Genomic DNA, 19714 nt, shown 5'->3' with positions numbered 1-19714 from the left:
GTGGGGCTGAAGCCCTGAGCCCCAGCAGGTGCCTCCCGTAGGCCAGAAGCCCTGAGCCCTGGCAAGTGCACCCCAACTCTCGAACTTCTGAAGATTGTCTTATGCGCTTCGAGGGTAAGTAAGTTTGGCTACCCTGCTCGATAGCAAGGACTGGGACTCCCATCTGGACAAACTAGCTACAATTTTCCAGTCACTGACAGAAGCCAGGTTAACGGCAAACCTCACTAAATGTGCAATAGGAAAGGATGAAGCCTTTTACCTGGGGGACAGAGTCAGTGGAGGACAAATCTGCCCCTTAGTGAATAATGTTCATGCCTTACAGGTGTACAAGGCCCCCATGACCAAAAGGCAAGTGTATGCTTTCCTAGGCTTATCTGGCTACTACTGCCAGTTCATACCCCATTTTGCCAGCATAGCATTCCCGCTGTTGACTTAACTAGGGATGCCACCCAAGACAGATGTTGTGGACCTGCGAAAGTACCTTTCAAAAACTCAAGACCATACTCTGCAGACACTTAGTGCTGTATAGCCTGAACTTCAGAAAGTCATTTGTATTACAAACAGACACACAGGCGGTAGGACTAGGGGTGGTCTTTTCTCCAAAGATAAATGGAGAACAACACCCGATAGCCTGTATCGGCGAGAAACTCTTCCCCCTGAGAAATATACTCAGTGATAGAAACAGAGTGCTTGGCTGTCACATGGGAAATAGAGGGTCTGCAATACTACCTCCTAGGAAATGAGTTCACACTAGTTACTGATCATGCTCTCTTGTGCTGGCTAAATGCAATGAAAGAGACAAACCTGAGAACCATGAGATAGTACCTGTAGCCACAACCATACCATGGAACCTGTCACCTTTTGGGTACAGCAACAGGCAGGAAATTTGCTTCTTAACTCTGATTTTCTGTCTAGGTAAGTAGCCTATACCAGCCAAGGCCCTACCTCAGCCTTGTAGGGAAGACTATGTAATGGGGTCTACAACCCCACACAGACAGCTGGGGGAGAAGAGCCTTTCCTGTTCATAAGCAAGTAGTTTGATCACACCACCACGCAGCTGTCAGAGCTGCCAATCATGGAAGCCTGCACTCACAGCTGCAACCACTAGAGAAAACAAGGCCTGCTATAAAGGGAAGAATATACAGAAGGAAGGGGAGGCAGAAGAACATGGGCTAGCAAAGGGGTGGCAGTCCTGCATCAGGCTGCCCCCAAGAAAACAGCCAGGAGACTAAAGCTGACTGCAAGCCATAAAATTGTAGGGTTGACAGACTTATTTGGAGGTGAGGGTCCAGGAACTGCCCTGACTAAGAACAAACTAAGGAGGGTCTGTCAGGAGAAATAGAGACCGACACCCCCCCCCCCCCCCCCAGCCCTGACAGGACTAAGTATTATCTAGACCATTCCTGACAGGTGTTTGTCTAACCTGCTGTTATATATATTAACACTTCTTTATTCTGCTGTTACTAAGATTTTGTAAACTATGTAATGACTTTAAAAATACAGTAAATGCCTGAAATCATATTTTTTATAAAAATGCATGATTCTATATATGCATTAAATGCTTCTCCTTTGACCTTAAGGCTTTATTTAAAATGGACTAACTGCATATGAAATATTTTTCTCTAAAAATGTCTGCTATCACATATGTATGTATTAACACTGTATTTTGTCATTACTAAGATTTTTGCAAGTGTAGTAACTTTATTTAGAAATGTATTGTTAAAATTATTTTTCTCTAAAAATGCATTTTAACACATCTCCTTTAATCTTCTGTTATTCAGACTTTGTACAAAAAATGGGTAAAATGGACATTTTTCCCTCTAAAAATTAAAAGGTGTGAAAGCTATATTATTCAGTTCTTTCTAGTGCACCTAATAAAGATGCAATAAAGATGAAATAAACTTAAATAAAAACTTCTTAAAAAATTCAAAGTGGCTGACACCAAAAATACTGGTCTCCAAAAGGCCAAAACGCAAATTTATATGATGAGGGAAAAGGTAGAGATACAACTACTAACCTCAAATTATAAGATCAGCAAATAAATCTTTAGGATAAAGATTTCTTAAATCTTTCGTAACACTGTCCCTTCCTTTCTTGTTTGAATGTACTCCTTCAAGGAGCATATGTGTTTTGTTTTGTTCCTTCAAAGACTTTCTGGTGGTGAGCTAGCTCATTAAGTCTGCACTAGCAAAACTCTTAGACGTTACAGAAGAACAGTCACCTGGACATGTAAACTTCTGTTTAAAAGTTTTTCCAGCAAGAGAGAAACAAAGATGTGTGATAAGATAAACACAACTCCTTTTGGGGGAATAATGTCATAGGGAATTCTTACATCATCAGCCGCGGAGACATGTAAAATCCTAAGTGACAAAGATCCTTTGTACAGTGTATGTAATCATACTTTTAAAATGTGGAAATAAAGTGCTGTATGATACACTAGCAGAAATGTTTCTAAACAGAATGGTTTTCAGAATTTTCTTAGAGGAGGAGGTTGGCTATCAGTTGGCTATTAATAACATATTAATTGTAGTGTGATCGTGCCTAGGTACTCCCTTAGTGGATCAGGGTCTCGTTGTGCTAGGTGCTGGACAAACACGCAAGAAGGAAGAGAGTTATTGCCCCAGAGATGTTATAATTTACAACATGACAGACAGGATGCAACAGGATGACAGGACAGACAAATGGGGCTGGGAGTAGTGACATGGAGATGAATTAAACTTGTACAGTTCTTGGTCCTCTATTTCCCAGAAAGCATAAGGATATAGCGTCGGAGGAACTTAGTAAAATTAGGGACTTCTGGATAGAAAGCGATACCTTAGTTGGCTGCTAAGCAGGTACAGTTTGATGCCTCAATGAGCACACAGTACAGCTGGGAGGATGAGATGACAACATAGATAGAGTTGAGCAGAAAAGCAGAAATACCGATGGACTGTTTCTTAGGTGGTTACTTACGGCTTTCGTTACTGTTTTAGGCTGGCGACAAGATGGAAATGGCAGAAACTAATAGAATTAAAGTGCAGAAAAAAATAAGATCAAATGAGAAGCCACCATGCATGACAGCTGTTGGTGTAGAAACAAATCCTTTGAAAAAATTTACCATCCCTAAAATAAGGAGGACTGCTGATAAAGGTACGGTAAACTGGTAACAAAAATCAAAACTGAGCATTTTTGTCAAGTGAAAATTGTGCATAACTGTGCGTAAGTGATGTGTGTTATTCCAAAGCTCCATCAATAGATGGTAACACCTCAAAGCCTTGAAATCAACAGACTTGTTTCATATTTAGCACCTACCAGATGTTGTGAACCGAGCTGATTAAAGCTCAGAAAAACCTGCTCGTTACTTCAATCACCCTGACATCTGTTGGGCAATACAGAGAGTGTTGGGGACAACTTTCTGGTGCAAGTGCTGGAGGAACCAACTATGGGCCGTGCTCCTCTTGACCTGCTGCTCACAAACAGGGAAGAATTGATGGGGGAAGTAGAAGTGGGTGGCAACCTGGGCAGCAGTGACCATGAGATGGTTGAGTTCAGCATCCTGACAAAAGGAAGAAAGGAGAGCAGCAGAATACAGACCCAGGACTTCAGAAAAACAGACTTTGACTCCCTCAGGGAATTGATGGGCAGGATTGCCTGAGAGGCTAATATGAGGGGGAAAGGAGTCCAGGAGAGCTGGCTGTATTTTAAAGAAGCCTTATTGAGGGCGCAGGAACAAATCATCCTGATATGCAGAAAGAATAGCAAATATGGCAGGTGACCAGCTTGGCTTAACAGTGAAATCTTCGGTGAGCTTAAACGCAAAAAGGAAGCTTATAAGAAGTGGAAACTTGGACAGATGACTAGGGAGAATATAAAATTATTGCTCGAGCATGCAAGGGTGTAATCAGGAAGGCCAAAACACAATTGGAGTTGCAGCTAGCAAGGGATGTGAAGGGTAAAAAGAGTTGCAGCTAGCAAGAGATGTGAAGGGTAACAAGAAGGGTTTCTTCAGGTATGTTAGCAACAAGAAGGTCAGGGAAAGTGTGGGACCCTTACTGAATGGGGGAGGCAACCTAGTGACAGATGATGTGGAAAAAGCTAATGTACTCAATGCTTTTTTTGCCTCTGTCTTCACAGACAAGGTCAGTTCCCAGACTGCTGCACTGGGCAGCACAGTATGGGGAGGAGGTGAGTGGCCCTCAGTGGTGAAAGAACAGGTTAAGGACTATTTAGAGAAGCTGGACATGCACAAGTCCATGGGATCAGATGCAATGCATCCGAGGATGCTGAGGGAGTTGGCTGATGTGATTGCAGAGCCATAAGCCATTATCTCTGAAAACTTGTGGCAATCGGGGGAGGTCCCCAATGCTTGGAAAAAGGCAAATATAGTGCCCGTCTTTAAAAAAGGGAAGAAGAGAATCTGGAGAACTACAGGCCAGTCAGCCTCATGTCAGTCCCCAGAAAAATCATGGAGCAGGTACTCAAGGAATCCATTTTGAAGCACTTGGAGGAGAGGAAGGTGATCAGGAACAGTCAACGTGGATTCACCAAGGGCAAGTCATGCCTGACCAACCTGATTGCCTTCTATGATGAGATATCTGGCTCTGTGGATATGCGGAAAGTGGTGGATGTGTTAGATCTTGAGTTTAGCAAAGCTTTTGATACAGTCTCCCACAGTATTCTTGGCTGCCATTTAAAAATGTATGGATTGGATGAATGGACTATAAGGTGGATAAAAAGCTGGCTAGATTGTCGGGCTCAACGGGTAGTGGTCAACGGCTTGATGTCTAGTTGGTAGCCAGTATCAAGCGGAGTGTCTCAGGCGTCTGTCCTGGGGCGGTTTTGTTCATCATCTTCATTAATGATCTGGATGATGGGATGGGTTGCACCCTCAGCAAGTTTGCAGGTGGCACTAAATTGGGGGGAGAGGTAGATACACTGGAGGGTAGGGATTGGGTCCAGAGTGACCTAGACAAATTGGAGGATTGGGCCAAAAGAAATCTGATGAGGTTCAATAAGGACAAGTGCAGAGTCCTGTACTTAGGACGCAAGAATTCCATGCACTGCTACAGGCTGGGGACCGACTGGCTAAGCGGCAGTTCTGCAGAAAAGGACCTGGGGATTACAGTGGATATGAGTCAGCAGTATGTCCTTGTTGCCAAGAAAGCTAATGGCATATTGGGCTTCATTAGCAGGAGCATTGCCAGCAGATCAAGGGAAGATTATTCCCCTCTATTCAGCATTGGTGAGGTCACATCTGGAATATTACATCCAGTTTTGGGCCCCCCACTACAGAAAGGATGTAGTCAAATTGGAGAGAGTCCAGCGGACGGCAACAAAAATGATTACGGGGCTGGAATACATGACTTATGAGGAGAGGCTAGGTGAACTGAGCTTATTTAGTCTGCAGAAGAGAAGAGTGAGGGGGGATTTGATAGCAGCCTTCAACTACCTGAAAGGGGGTTCCAAAGAGGATGGAGCTCGGCTGTTCTCAGTTGTGACAAATGACAGAACAAGGAGCAATGATCTCAAGTTGCAGTGGGGGAGGTCTAGCTTGGATATTAGGAAACACTATTTCACTAGGCAGGTAGTGAAGCACTGGAATGCGTTACCTAGGGAGGTGGTGGAGTCTCCATCCTTAGAGGTTTTTAAGGCCCGGCTTGACAAAGCCCTGTCTGGGATGATTTAGTTGGGCTTGGTCCTACTTTGAGCAGGGGGTTGGACTAGATGACCTCCTGAGGTCTCTTCCAATCCTAATCTTCTATGAATTTATGGTTACTGACTATAATGAATATCTTGAATTTAAAATATATTTTTTTAGTTTTGTCCAGTTTTGCTAACACATCCCGAAAACCCTTCCCAAATGTCATGACAATACATGGAGTTAAAGAGAGAGAGAGTTTGTCAGTTTCTGAAATAGAGGAGATGTTTTCTGTTGGAGTCAGGTGCCACAAAGTGGTGACTTAGAACCTTTGGCCTGAAATGTTCCCACAGGGTCATGGACCATGGAAGAAGGTGTGACCGCATCCCCCTCAGTTATTTTCTCTGCCTGCCATTGGACCAGGAGCGTAGAACCATTTCTTGTGGGGGCTTTGTGTATTTGGTATTGTGTTGTTCGTTTGTATTGTGTAGAAAGGTTTAATTTTAGCTAGTTATGGCAGTTAACAACACATTTCAAGATGGCTATGGTGAGTGAACTGTGTGTCGCCTCCTGTCAGGCTCTTCCTGGCCTGCCAGTCATATAGTTCAGTTTGTCACATTGTGCATTATTCAGTTGTCCTCTACCTTTTCCTGAATTTAACTCAATCCAGTGGCGCTCCAATCCAAGGTGCACTCCTCACTCACCCTATTAAGCAGCGTGGGGAGTGGGGAGCAAGCAGATTCGGCTCTGTGGGTGCCGAATGGAGAGTTTGGAGGAGCTGTGGGAGAGGAAGAGAGAGGATTCCTACTCCCTCCCAGTAGTCAGGAAGAAGGGAGAAAGCCGAAGACTCAAGGTGAAAGGAGAAGTGGGAATAACAAGTCCCCAAGCCTCCCTAGTCTGTCGTGTAAGGGAAAACTTTGTGTATGTTCTTTGCTTGTATATTTACTCAAGAGTCTCCTCACTTGTACCCTCCAGCTGATTTTTCTATTCTGTAATTCCTCAAACTGGTATTGAACTCTCCTGTACCAGGGTATCAAACATATGGCACCCAGACCCTTTCTCTGGACCACAGCTTCACCCTTCAGAAGGGTCAGACCTGCAGTTGCTCGGCATGGTAGATCCTCGCTCCTACTGAGTGCCCAAATTACCATACCTTTGAAATCACCCTCTTTCTGGGAGACTGGCCGGGGCTGCTCCCCTTCCTAGCAGCTGTGGACTTGGCCACAGGACCTCCAGGCCTGATTATTGCAACTCACTGCACCTAAGAGTGGAGCTGCCAACATGGTCCTGTTGGTACAGAATGCAGATCCCTGCCTACCTAGGACGCCATGGATGTGTCAGCCCACTGCTCTGCTCTCTGTGCTGGCTTCCTGTTGAACATAGAACATGGACCATACATTTAATGCTGATATTCTAAACCTTCCATGGGATTGATCCTAGCTACCTGGGAGATTCTCTTTCCTCTCTGTGAGCACCATCTCTTACAACAGAAACCTTCCTTAAGAACAATGAACTGTACCATTACGTGAGACATACAAGACAGAACTTTCTCAGCAGCTAAGCCAAGACCCTTGGGCAAAGTAATTAGCATGACAAATGGTCTCAGAACAGACAGCAAAAGCACACTGTTTTAACGTATCCATTGTGCCATGCTGCACACCTTTGGTTAATGTTTGCCATAATTAATTTAACAGACTTAGAGCTTGTCTACACAAAAACCCCTACAGCGGTAGTGCTTCTGTGCAGACGCTACCTATGCCGACGGGAGGGGTAATCCATCTCGCTGAGAGGCGGAAGCTGGGTCGACAGGCGAATTCTGCCATCAACCTAGTGCTGTCTACACCGGCGGTTATGTTCGTTTAATTGCATTGGTCAGGGGCGTGGATTTTTCACACCTCTGAGCGACGTAGTTATACTGACCTAATTTCCTAGTGTAGATCAGGCCTTAGTGAATTTGCTGTCAATGAAATCTACTTATGTCAGCCTGCAAAGGATATTGGAAAATGCGTCATATTCACTATTTCCTTTGTTGTGTTTCTAGTTTCTTTAACACCCTGCTACACTAATCAGAGGGAGTATAGAAGCATCAGTCATACTCTGAGCCAGTCTCGTCTCAACACAGGATGTGACCTGCAGTTGTCGTGGCAGTTTGGTGAGATAAAACTGGTACACAATGAAGATCTGGAAAAAAAATTTGCTTCGAAGAGGTAGGTTATTGCGAAATGAATGGCAGTGAATTCACCATGGTGACTTTTCATGACATATCCCTTTGCTCTTAATATTCATTCATCACTCCTTTCCATTGTGAGACCAGCTTCCTCCAACGGCAAGTCAGGGATGCTAGCGCTACCGTGGGGCTCACTTTACAAAGTGTCCTTATGGGTCATTTGCTTGCTGCGTAATACGACTCCCATTACTTTATTTGTTTTAAATCTCATCCCAGCTTTTCCTGCTTCCTTTCTTTATCTACCTACATGTTCTTTATTTACAAGGTCTTCAGGAGACCGTGAGCCAGGTTCTCTGTCCTGCTACATTCCCTATGCAGAGTCTGGCCTTGTCTCCTGATCCTGGTGATTCCTGCGGGTGTTGCTGGCAGACCTAGAACTGTAATCTTCCTGGCAGCTCCAGGCACAGGGAGCATGTTGGGATAAAGGAATGGAGAGATGGTGCGACAGTCTGCAGACAGTCCCTTGGGCACCATCCATCAACTGTTGCAAATAAGAGCAGACCCCAGGCTTCATTAACCTGAGCCAGGTCAAGATTCAGGGAGCCGTAACTGGCTGTGAGAGTTTTTCCTCAGCTGCAGCCCATCTCCTTAATCTTTGAAAAGCATAGGCAATTTATTCTATGTGATGATTAATTAATAATGTCTTTGGTTTTTGTAGTTTCATGCCAAACATTTAAAAGCATTTAAATAGAATTAAATCTACAAAATATAATCTATGATAGGGCAAAGCACATACGCAAATAACTGAACAGAAGTTTCCAGTTTTTTCCTGTTACTTGATCAGGTAAATTGGCCTATCTGCATGTGACGCTTCTGTTCACTGGCTGGAGGTGAGGATGAGACCAGCCCTGAGGGAGGTCAGGTCTCATAGGGAGTCACTGGGGATGGAAAACTGCTTTGCAACACAGCCTAATTGTCAACATAATACATCTGTGATTACCTTGGATTTTATTATTTATTAACACAAGTTGGAAGGGGGTGAGACATTTCTTTGGTTTATAATGCTCATACATTTCAGCACTGCTATCTCACACACGTACGTGCTAAACACTTCTAGATCCGCTATCGTGGGTGGGTGTTTACAAGTGAGAAGCATTAGAAAGTTTATTATATTAACAAACAAAAAGCTTTGTGAAGCTGTTTATTACACACACAACGTAACCGATGCAAACCCATAAAAGCAAGGAAATGAAAAGTTAGACCACCTAACAGCGTGTGCCTTCTCCTCCTCCACCCCCAAGCACGTGCCCTACCATTACTGCAAATGCCCTGTGCCACACACCATGGACTGCACCTGGGACTCTGCCACTCTTCTGCCCTTCTGCATGTGCCCCTTTATCAGGCTCCTTCCCCCATGCTCACAGTTGTGCTTGTTTGGGGTACTAGTTGGTGGTTCTTCGCAGGCCTCTCTGCCTGGCTCCCTGGACCTTTGAAAACCTGCATGTGTTGGGCTGTGTGTGAGGCTCTCACATGAGAGGGACGTCATTGTCCTACTCTAAGGGCGTGCACCCTACATCTGCCTGAGCACCACCTGGGCCAGTGCTGCAGGGGGCAGAACTTGCCTTCCTGCCTCAGCTACCTCTTGCCTTCATCTAGCTTATCGTCATCATAGCTTTCCTGTACAGCCTACTTAAAGTCGTCCCGGTTACTGTTGTTTTGTTGTTACGTTGCTGATAAATTAGAGAACAGGCTCGTTTAAAGTTGCGCCATGCTCCCTTCTAACGTCGTTTGGCAGCCGCCTGCTTTGTCCACTGCTTGCAGGAAGAGCAGCCCGATGGAGCCAGCTGGTGGGGGCTTGGAACCAGGGTGGACTGGCAGCTCGCCTGTCAGCTCCCCACTCCCCTAAGTTCCCTGTGGGGCAGCCGCCCAACAGGCTATCAATTGCAGGCAGTTCAGCTGTCCCTCCCCCCGCTGCCCTGTGCTGCTCCTGCCCTCTGCCTTGGAGCTGCTCCCGGGAGCCTCCTGCTTGCTGTGCAAGGGGCGGGAAAAGACGGGTGCTAATGTCAGGGTGTCCCTCTCCTCCCCGCTCCTGCCCCCTGCTACTTTATCCCATTTCCATAGAGCTGGGGTGAGGGCACGACAGGGCTCAGGACGGAGCGAGCTTGCTGGCAGCAGCTGCTGTCTCAACTTGCTGATCTACGTAAAAAGGCAGTGTACTTAGAGTGGGGTCAGCGTACTTAAAGGGACAATGCGCATCTCTCTCTCTCACACACGGGGTGTGTGTGTCTGTCTCTCTCTGCCATGCTGTCTCCCCTCCCTCCGTTCCTGCTGCCTTGTAGAGTGTGAGGCTACATTAACAATGTGTTAACCCTTGAGGGCTCAGCCGCGTGCTAGTTCATCATTTAGCAGTAAGGCATCCCCTGGGAAATATCCCACCCTCTGACTTCACCACCTCAACCAAGCTTCACAATCATCATTGCTGTGTACAGTATTAAATTGTTTGTTTAAAACTTATACTGTGTATGTGTGCGTGTGTGTATGTGTATAAAATATAGTCTTTCGTCTGGCAAAAAAAGTTTCCCTAAGCCCCCCTATTTACATTAATTCTTATGGGGAAATTGGATTCGCTTAACGTCGTTTCGCTTAAAGTCGCATTTTTCAGGAACAGAACTACACCGTTAAACAAGGAGTTACTGCAGTTAGTTTGTGTGGCATAGCATAGAATGTATTGTGCCTAGCTTGCTCTTGGACCAGAAGCTTTTGGCCCCCCACCTGGACCATGTCTGGTCCCAAGCCCCGTAAAGGCTTTGGAGATGTGCCTCCTGCCCACTGCTTATATATACCAGACATCAGCACCCAATTCCAGTGCCTTGTATGTCTGGGCGAGACCTGCTTCACTGCACGCTTTCAGCTGCTTGACCCTGTGCCTGTACCGACTTCTTCGATCTGCTTCTGGGTACCTTTGACTCCTTCAACAACGAACCCGGAGGGTCCGTCGATTCGATTCTTCCCCACAGTAAGTGATGCAGATCCAGAGGCAGTATCATGGTTCAATTAAGGACAAACCCATTTTGTCTCACCCTACAGTCTTCAGGTTCCTTAAGGGTTTGGTAAATGTGTTTGTCCCTTACCCCCACCCCCATTAAGGAACCCATGTTTTAATGGACTTTAATCTTGCACTGACAAAAGTGATGGGCACTCGTTATAAGCCTATTGCGGAAGCCTTTCTTGAGCGGGCATTGATCAAAAATATCCTTCCTGGCAACCGTTACATCTGCTAGGAGGGAGAGTGAGCTCAGAGCTTGGATGGGTACAGCACCATACGGTGGCTCCACAAGGACAAAGTCACCATGAGGCCACATCCAGGCTTCATGGCTAAGGTGCTTTCAGATTTCCACCTATGCGTTTCTCTGCCCATGTTGTTTTCCAGATCCCATTCCCTCCCCGGGGCACCTTGCCTCTGTACCCTAGATGTAAAAAAGGTGCACTGCTTTTATCTGGAAAAGACCAGGCCCTTTAGCAATTCTGGTTGGTGGTTCTGCAAACATGTGCCATTGTGGATGCCACGAGCTGCATGTTCACCTCATGCACAAGGCTGGAGTTTTTCAGACTAGATGTGTCCGTCGAGGCTGCACGCATGCCTTATGCAACTTCATGCTCCTGTACAAGGACATAAATGGCAGCACTGTTTCCTCTAAGCTGTGCGCGTGTGCACGCACACACTCTGAAACACCGCACACACAAAAATTTGCACAGAAGCACAACAATTTGCACAGAAGAAATTTTTTGCACACATGGCCTGTCAAAAATTAGAGGGAACATTGAAGGGCAGAACACCTGTTACCCTCTCTCGGTTCCCTTTTTCTGCCTCTGGCAGTGAATGGAACCTGCTGCATGTCCCACCTGCTGGTTCTTAGCATTGGCTAAATGTCCTACAAACAAGGGCTGTTGATTAATCACACTGGTAAACAACAGAATACCAGCTGAAATTTATTACATATTTTGGATGTTTTTCCGCATTTTCAAATATGTTGATTTCTATTACATCACAGAATACAAAGTGCACAGTGCTCACTTTATATTATTATTTTTGATTACAAATATTTGCACTGTAAAAATGATAAACAAAAGAAATAGTATTTTTCAATTCACCTCATACAAATACTGTAGTGCAGTCTCTTTATCGTGAAAGTGTAACTTACAAATGTAGATTTCTTTTTGTTACATAACTACACTCAAAACCAAAACAATGTAAAACTTTAGAGCCTACAAGTCCACTCAGACCTATTTCTTGTTCAGCCAATTGCTAAGACAAACAAGTTTGTTTACATTGATGGGAGATACTGCTGCCTGCTTCTTATTTACAATGTCACCTGAAAGAGAGAACAGGCGTTTGCATGGCACGTTTGTAGCCGGCATTGCAAGGTATTTACGTGCCAGATATGCTAAATATTCATATGTGCCTTCATGCTTCGGCCACTATTCCAGAGGACATGCGTCCATGCTGATGACGCTCATTTAAAAAAAAATGGGTTAATTAAATTTGTGACTGAACTCCTTGGGGGAGAACTCTATGTCCCCTGCTCTTGGCTGTGAGCTGAACTGTTCAGAGCCAAGCCTCCCACAAGGAGGGGCAAAGCAGTGCCAGTAGGACCCTGGGATAGTTATAATATTTACTTGTATTGTCTATGCACGTCTTTGCAGCCTGCTGGCTGTGTTAGCTGTCAGAGTGTGTAACCTCTTTTTATTTCATTGCTAGGGCCAAGATGCGTGAAGAAGGGAGGCAAGGCAGAGAACTTGAGGAACATTTTTGCTTTTTAGTGCTGCCTTGGGATGAGGCCTCAAAAATTTACCAGAGTGGAATACATACCAGCGAGTCTGCGATGAAGGAATTAGGAAATCCCCTCCTTGGAGTTTATTTATTCAGACATGTTGATGTTGCTTTGAATTATGCAAATAGATTGATCAGTGCAGAAAACATCCTGGTTTTCAAGGTAGGTGCCATGTAAAGAGTTAGGGGGAACATTTTCAAAAGTGCACAAGTGCTCTAGGCATCTGTAACAGGGCAGGCTCCTCTCCCACCTTGGGGTCCTCACACACAGCCTTGGACGCCTCTTGATTGTCAACACCTGAGTGAGTGTTTATTTGTTACCACTGTCACAGTACCCGTGAAGCACTTGTAACTACCATGTCCCTCTATTGTCACGGTCCCCGTGAAGCACTTCTAACTACCGTGTCCCGCTACTGCCATGATCCCCATGAAGCACTGCCACGTTCCGCATCCTTTTGCCACCATCAGAGTCCCAAGGCAACCCTTCTATCTATGGTGTCCTCCTGCCTGCAGCATCCTTCCCCTACAGACCCCGTGTAGCACTGCCACCTGCAGCATCCTTCTGCCCTCAGCTGCCATCATGATCCCCGTGCAGCATGTCTGCCTGCAGCATTCTTCTGCCACGGTCGTAGTCTCCATGCTACACTGTTACCTGCAGTGTCCTCCTGACACCAACCCAGTCACTGTGCAGCACTTCTGCCTGCAGCGTCTGTTTGCCACCGTCACCGTTGCCGAGCAGCATGTCTGCCTGCAGTGTCCTTCCACCCTCAGTCGGCATCACAGTCCCATGCAGCGTGTCTACCTGTGGCGTCCTTCTGCCTTCGACTCTTTCTGCTTGAAGAGGAAGCAGTCTCACCAGCCAGAGACCTGGCTTCCCCGGGGATTTGCTAGTCTTCTCTCCTCCCCTTGTGCTTCTTTCTTATGCTTTTTAACTACCTTCTCATCTGATTAGATAAATTTTCTCCTTAGCTCGTCAGCCCACAGTCTGATTATAGTCTTCTGCTCCTCAGTTAGGGCTTCGCTGGGGGGAACTAGTTGGTGTCTAGTGACCAGAGTGCTGGGTCAGCTGCTGGCTCTCAGCATTCAGTCACAGAGCCTAAATCCTATTTTCAAAAGTTACTGAGGAGCCTCATTGACTTTTAGTGGGAGTTAGGCTCCTAAGTGCCTAAGATGCTTCTGAAAACGAGACTTGGGTTCCTAGGTCACATAAGCACTTTTGAAGATTTTACCCCGGTGAATACTATTTCAAGCTAGTTGCTTTGTGGTGCTCATGAGTCATTTGCCTCTTATTTAAGCTGTGTTATTTGGAAACTGATGCACTGTTAGTGATATATCCCTTGTATTTTGTACATTCCACAAAGTGTGTAAACAGAAGAAGTTATGGAAATAATTTAAAATAAGAATAGGTGTGCAGGTAGTACCATTTCTAAGTATCTGACAATATGCTGACAATAGAAGCCTTAAAAACTGTTTTATTTTTTTTAATACTTATATTTCCTTAGATAGTTGTTATTTCTTGGAAGCCATTCCCTTTTGTTGCGTTCCTAATTTTCCTGCTTTCCTCTGGAAGTGGATATTGTATGTTTGCTTAAACGATAATAGATTGATTTTGGCACATCCTTGTTGAAATCTTTTGCTTTATTTGAGCAGGTTCTCTTTGGAAAGGTAAAAAAAATTCAGCCTCCAATGGGTAAAAAGAAAGTTGCTCTGGATCCTACACCAAACTTTGATTGCCATATGTCTAGAATTGCTCCTACACTTAAAGATCCAGTTGATCTGCAGGCCATTGGCTCATCGGTATGTTGACCTTTTATTTCACTTGGTTTGTTTATACATGAGCTAAATAGAATTGTATATATCATCTTTCCTTGTTCCCACCCGGGAAGCACAATATGAGAATAAAATGCTAGGGCCAGATTCACTGATACTCTGTCTGCTTTGTGCCACTCAGAGTAACCATAAAGTCAACTTGACTGGATGGTTAAGATGGGTTTATAGCCTGCTTTATGTCACTGGAGTAGTGTAACGTAGCTGGACCATACCAGTAAACGTGGCCTCCAAATTCTTAGGTCTCTGAAGCATTAGATTACATAAATAATAAATCACTGTATAAAAAAGTGTGGTGATCTGTGTCATGGCTCCATAGGATCAGTGTTATGCCCCCAGCTTGGGACAGTCTCTAGAAAGAACCCCTTCAATGTGCCAGCCTCCCTTTTGTCACAATCTGAAATGTCAGGAATTTGGTCCCTTGTTGCAAAGCTGGCAGGCAAGGGGCTGAAGATCTGGCTCTACGTCTGTCTGTCTGTATGGGTAAGATAGTGCTAGTCGAAGTTGAGGGCCTGGGGATTTTCCAGATGAAATAGAAATTGATGATGGAGTCTGGTATTTTCTTTGCAGCAATCTTGTTTATTTATAAGGAATGTTCAAAGTTCTGCTTCTCCTAATGGAGGAGGAACCAAGAACAAAAGGAGCAGTTTCTTAGCTTGCAGCCCCAAGCCTGTTGAGCCAACAGACAGATACTCACAGGCTATTGCCTGACTTCCCTGCTTTTGCCTCCGCCTCCCTCTTTTCTATGTGATCTCTCTCATCACACACACACACTCTCTTTCTCTCCCCCCCCCCGTCTCAGCAACCTGCCCCTCCCCCCCCCCCCACACACTCAGTCCAAATTCCTGGGTGGGTTCACAAGCTCCATTTTTCTTAGGTGGGGGCTTTCTGATTTACTCATCCTGACAGTTATGTTAGTTGAACGGCTCAGGAGGAGAGTGCCCCCTCGCACCCCCCATCACACTGTTCTTGTGTTTTGCTTACAAAATGCTATGCTTTTCCATTGGATAGTGTGAGCCTCTTTGTGTTTGAGGAGTAAATATACTTTACAAGGTGAATCATGTAGTATGTATTCTGTGAGTTGTTTCATAAAACCTTTGTGATTGGTTTGGTGTTTTTCACTGGTGCTTTTCAGTTCTTTTGGAAAGTTAGGAAAAAAAATTTCTACAGCTTGAATATTGATGTGGACTTTGCAAAGCTGAAGAAACCTTGTTTTTTGCCTGTTGATGTCTGTAAGCTCAAGTACACAACATGGAAAGCTTGATTGCTGATGGCAGTGACTTCAGCTCAAAGAGTAAGCAGGCTTCAGGCTTTAGTTCAGTAGTTTTCAACCTTTTTTTATTTGCCTACTCCTAAACAATTTCAAAGGGAGGTACGGAACCCTTTGGAAATCTTAGGTATAGTCTGCGGACTCCAGGTTGAAAACCACTCTTCTATGGTGACAACAGTCTTTCACAGACCTTTTAAATATAGTCTGTGGACCCTCAGGGGTCTGTGGACCACAGGTTGAAAACTACTGCTTTAGATAGTGACTGCGTGACTCTTAGTTAAATACTTACAAAAAACTGTTTAAAACATTATTTGGGTTGCAAAGTCAAGTACTCAAAAGTTAGAAAATGCCAGTTTTATGCTCGTCCTTCTGTGACATGAAGCGCCTCTCTTTGCACACCCTACACACTATTATAATAATCTTTGTACAAAGTATGCACTGTGCTGTATCATTTGAAAACTAACAATTCACTGATCATTAATATTCTTGTGTGATGTATGTACACGGCAGGTATTAAGAGTTCAGGATAGATGCTAGAATTATGACTGAAGTGTTTAAACCAGGCATGTTGGGGGAGTTGGTAAACAGGTCTGTACTAGGCAAAGGAATCTGTATTTGATTCTCTGATCAGCCTGATTGTCAGGCAAAGATAATGAAGGTCTGTATGTACATGTAAGCAGTAAAGAGGACCATCAAGGCAACAGGGGGAAACTAAGGCATAGCTGGATAGTGCTTTCATCCAGAAACTGCTGGATGCAATGAAGACTGTGGCACAGCTGGGAAAGCTGTGGGCCAGAACTCCACTGAGAGCAGGGCAGACTGAGTGGTAAGAGAGCTGAGTAAACACCTTGAGGGTGACAGAACTCTTTAGGGCTTGGGTGACCCAGATGATGTGAAGCAACCGCTGGCAGAAGTATGGATGTTAAAGGTGATGGAACGATGCCCCTTAATCTGGGTTTAGGATGGTCACTTCAGACATAATTAAACATATTGAGGAGTTGGAGAACAGTGGGTTCTAACTTGCTGCTCCAGGTCAGCCAGTGGTTAACTCTCCTACTGCTTTGTAAGAGGGGAGGTGTGACACTAAATACCCCTATACCCCACCCTACACACTATTGTAATAATCTTTTTGTACAAAATATGCCTTGTGAACTATCGTCTGAAAATCAATAATTCACTGAGCATTAATATTCTTGTGTGAGGTATGTACGCGGTGGATATTAAGCATTATAGATATATGCTACAGTTATGACCGAAGTGTGTTTAAATCAGGTGTGTCAGTGGTGTTGGTAAACAGGTCTGCATTAGACAGCTCAGAGTACTTTGAAAGACAATGAGAATGGAAATGCATATCACGTAAACAGACCCATCTAGCTAATAAGAGAGTGGAGAAAAACCTCTTGCTAACAAGTGGCATGGCATCTACATCTACCAGGAGAGAGAAGCTTGGTCTGGTTTTTACTTTTCAAATAATCTATTGCAAAGGTTTACTGTGGTATCCAAACAATCGGGATGAACCTCAAGTGATAAGCAATTGAATCAAGTGATTGTATACAATATTACTGTATTAGAAAAGTGTATAGAGTGAGGGCTTTTTCTGAAAGCAAATGACACCCTGGTGATTAATATCATTGTGAAATGCATGGGGAACACTATATGAGGAAATGTGCATACTTAATGATATTATGTTTTAAAGTCTGTGGCCAAAGAGGGAGGAACAGGTTCCCTCCTAGACAGGTGGGAAGGTAGCTATTTTCCTGTCTCCTAGGTAAATTAAGCATGGTAGAATCAAAACAATAGAAGTCTCATTTACATACAGGGGGAAGGGAAGTCCACAGGAAGAAAAGAACAATATGAGGTCATCCTGCCTCTTGAAACAAAATCACTGAACTTTGGAAGATATAAGCAAAGACAGGAGCCATCTTGGGCATCCATCCTTAGACAGACACAAGGGAACAGAGCTCTTGCAAGCTGAGAAAGATTGGTCCTTCAGCCAAGGGGAGGCTGGCACCATTTTTGATGGCAATTGGCTATTCTGGAACGGGTCTGTCTCAGTTTTTCCTACTGAAGCTGTTTGACTTTGTATAAAATACTTGAATATTCATTGGGCCAGAGAGAGAGCCAGTCTCTGGAAACGGAATATAGGTGAGAAACCATCTTGAACAAAGCCTGTACCTTGTTAGATTAAGCATTAGACTTTTAGTTGTGTGTTTTCAGTTTAATTGGCTTGTATCTATTTCTATCTTTTTCTCTTTTACTTGAACTCACTTAAAATCCTATCTTCTTTTGTAAATATATTTGTTTTACTATTAATCTAAACCAGTGATTTTCAACCTTTTTTCATTTGTGGACCCCTACAAAATTTCAAATGGCAGTGTGGACCCCTTTGGAAATCTTAGTCTGCAGACCACCAGGGGTCTGTGGACCACAGGTTGAAAACCACTGATCTAAACCACCAGTGCTGTGTTTGAATTGAAGTGAATGTTAACTCCAGTTAATATGGCAAGATGGTGGGTTTTGTCTTTAGAGGAACAAACAAACCTTATCGTATCTCTGAACTCTCCAAGGGAGAGCTGGACATTACAAAGCACATGGTTTTGGGAAAACTTGGAACTGGGAATGTGTTCAGGTCACCCTGCAAGTAGTAACCAAGGCTGGTGGAAGCCAGACTTGGGCTGTAGACAGGCTGCTGAACCAGATCTGTCTAAGCACACAGACACTCAGGGTGTGACCTACGTGCTGGCAGGCTGGTTGTGAGCCTTCCAGCTTGGGCGCTACAGCAGCAAAGCATTGTGAGGCTCTCAGGCTTACAGGATAGGTGGTGACACAACCCCTCACTAGTCTGGATTGCCCCTCCCCCTCTAACTCTGTGACACACTGCAACCTAAACTCTGTCCCCTTGTGGATCCATCCTGTGCACTGAACGAGGAATAATATGTGAACGTGTAATTAAAGATGATAATACTTATGCTCAAAGGGGCAGAATTATGGTTGCACAGCTAACTTTCAGCTGCCCGGCTTTGCAACCTGTTTTCCAATTCTTTTTTTTTTAAAGAAGGAAAAAGGTAAAAACAAATTATATTACATGCAACTGTAAAAAGAACTTCCTGAGCAAAGTTTGAATCTTCAGCACAGACTTCTGCACCTTGATTGACATGACTTGACTACAATAGCTGGCAGCAGGAGAATGCTGCTACCCTGGAGGGTGTGATGGCTACTGGGGCCACGTGCTGGGTCTGGGGCAGGGAAGATGTCGCAAAGAGCCTGGCCTGGCTCTTTTCCCCTTCTCTGCTCTTTGCTCCAGCATCTCCCATGGTTCCTAGTGCAGTGGGTGGTGATGGGAGGTGATGCTGCTGCTCTGGCATTAGCATAGGCCCAGCTGTAGAATGGTTGGGTGCTGTTATTATTTTGGCAGGCTGCCAACAATTTTCTGAGGCACACAAACAATAGACGGGAAATGGTGATTTTTTTTAACTGTTTATAATTTAACTAAACCTGAACATGGGAAAAGCGAAAGATACGTCTCTAGCTCCAGGGCATTCCCTGCCAAATTTCTCCACAAGTTAGATGTTAAGGGTCCCTTGGTTTTCATTGGGAGTGGATGAAAAGCCTTAAAATATCCACTCAACAATTTTCATTTGAAACCAATATAACAGGTCAAATTAAACAACCCCCTACAAAAGAAAGATAGACCCTATTAATTCTGCTATTGAAGCCTGATCTGCCAGCACCTGAAGGGTGGAAAATTCTTCCAGTGGGGGTTACAGTGGTTCCTCTTGCCCCCTCCTCTACTAGCGGCCTGAAGCTGGATGACACAGCCCTGAAAGTGGGTGTGGCCAGTTTGAGAATGGGGGAGGCCAGTTTATCCAGGAGGGTTCAAGCACCTTCTGTAGAGCCCCATCTGAAACCTAAGGCTGTTCTCCCCCAACAAAACCCCTTGGTCTGGTGGTGGTCAATTCCCACAGAGCTGCAGCTGCCCTTGCCTGACTGGTTCCAGGTGGT

At 44.7% G+C, this 19714-nt stretch overlaps 1 protein-coding gene across 1 annotated transcript in view; it reads left to right on the top strand.

The window, feature by feature from the left end:
• The window catches only part of TEX15 (testis expressed 15, meiosis and synapsis associated), a 98478-nt gene that overhangs the window by 23451 nt on the left and 55313 nt on the right, over positions 1-19714 (top strand). The window contains exons 2-5 of the mRNA XM_074950379.1: positions 2973-3129; positions 7659-7824; positions 12544-12778; positions 14266-14412. Coding sequence (XP_074806480.1) covers positions 2985-3129; positions 7659-7824; positions 12544-12778; positions 14266-14412 — 693 coding nt within the window. The 5' untranslated portion in view covers positions 2973-2984. The remainder of the gene's footprint in view (positions 1-2972; positions 3130-7658; positions 7825-12543; positions 12779-14265; positions 14413-19714) is intronic.

Source organism: Natator depressus, chromosome 4 (genome assembly GCF_965152275.1).
Source record: "Natator depressus isolate rNatDep1 chromosome 4, rNatDep2.hap1, whole genome shotgun sequence".
Taxonomy (NCBI): Eukaryota; Metazoa; Chordata; order Testudines; family Cheloniidae; genus Natator; species Natator depressus.
Note: the sequence above shows the minus strand (reverse complement) of the source record. Positions and strands in the feature narration are given on the sequence as shown.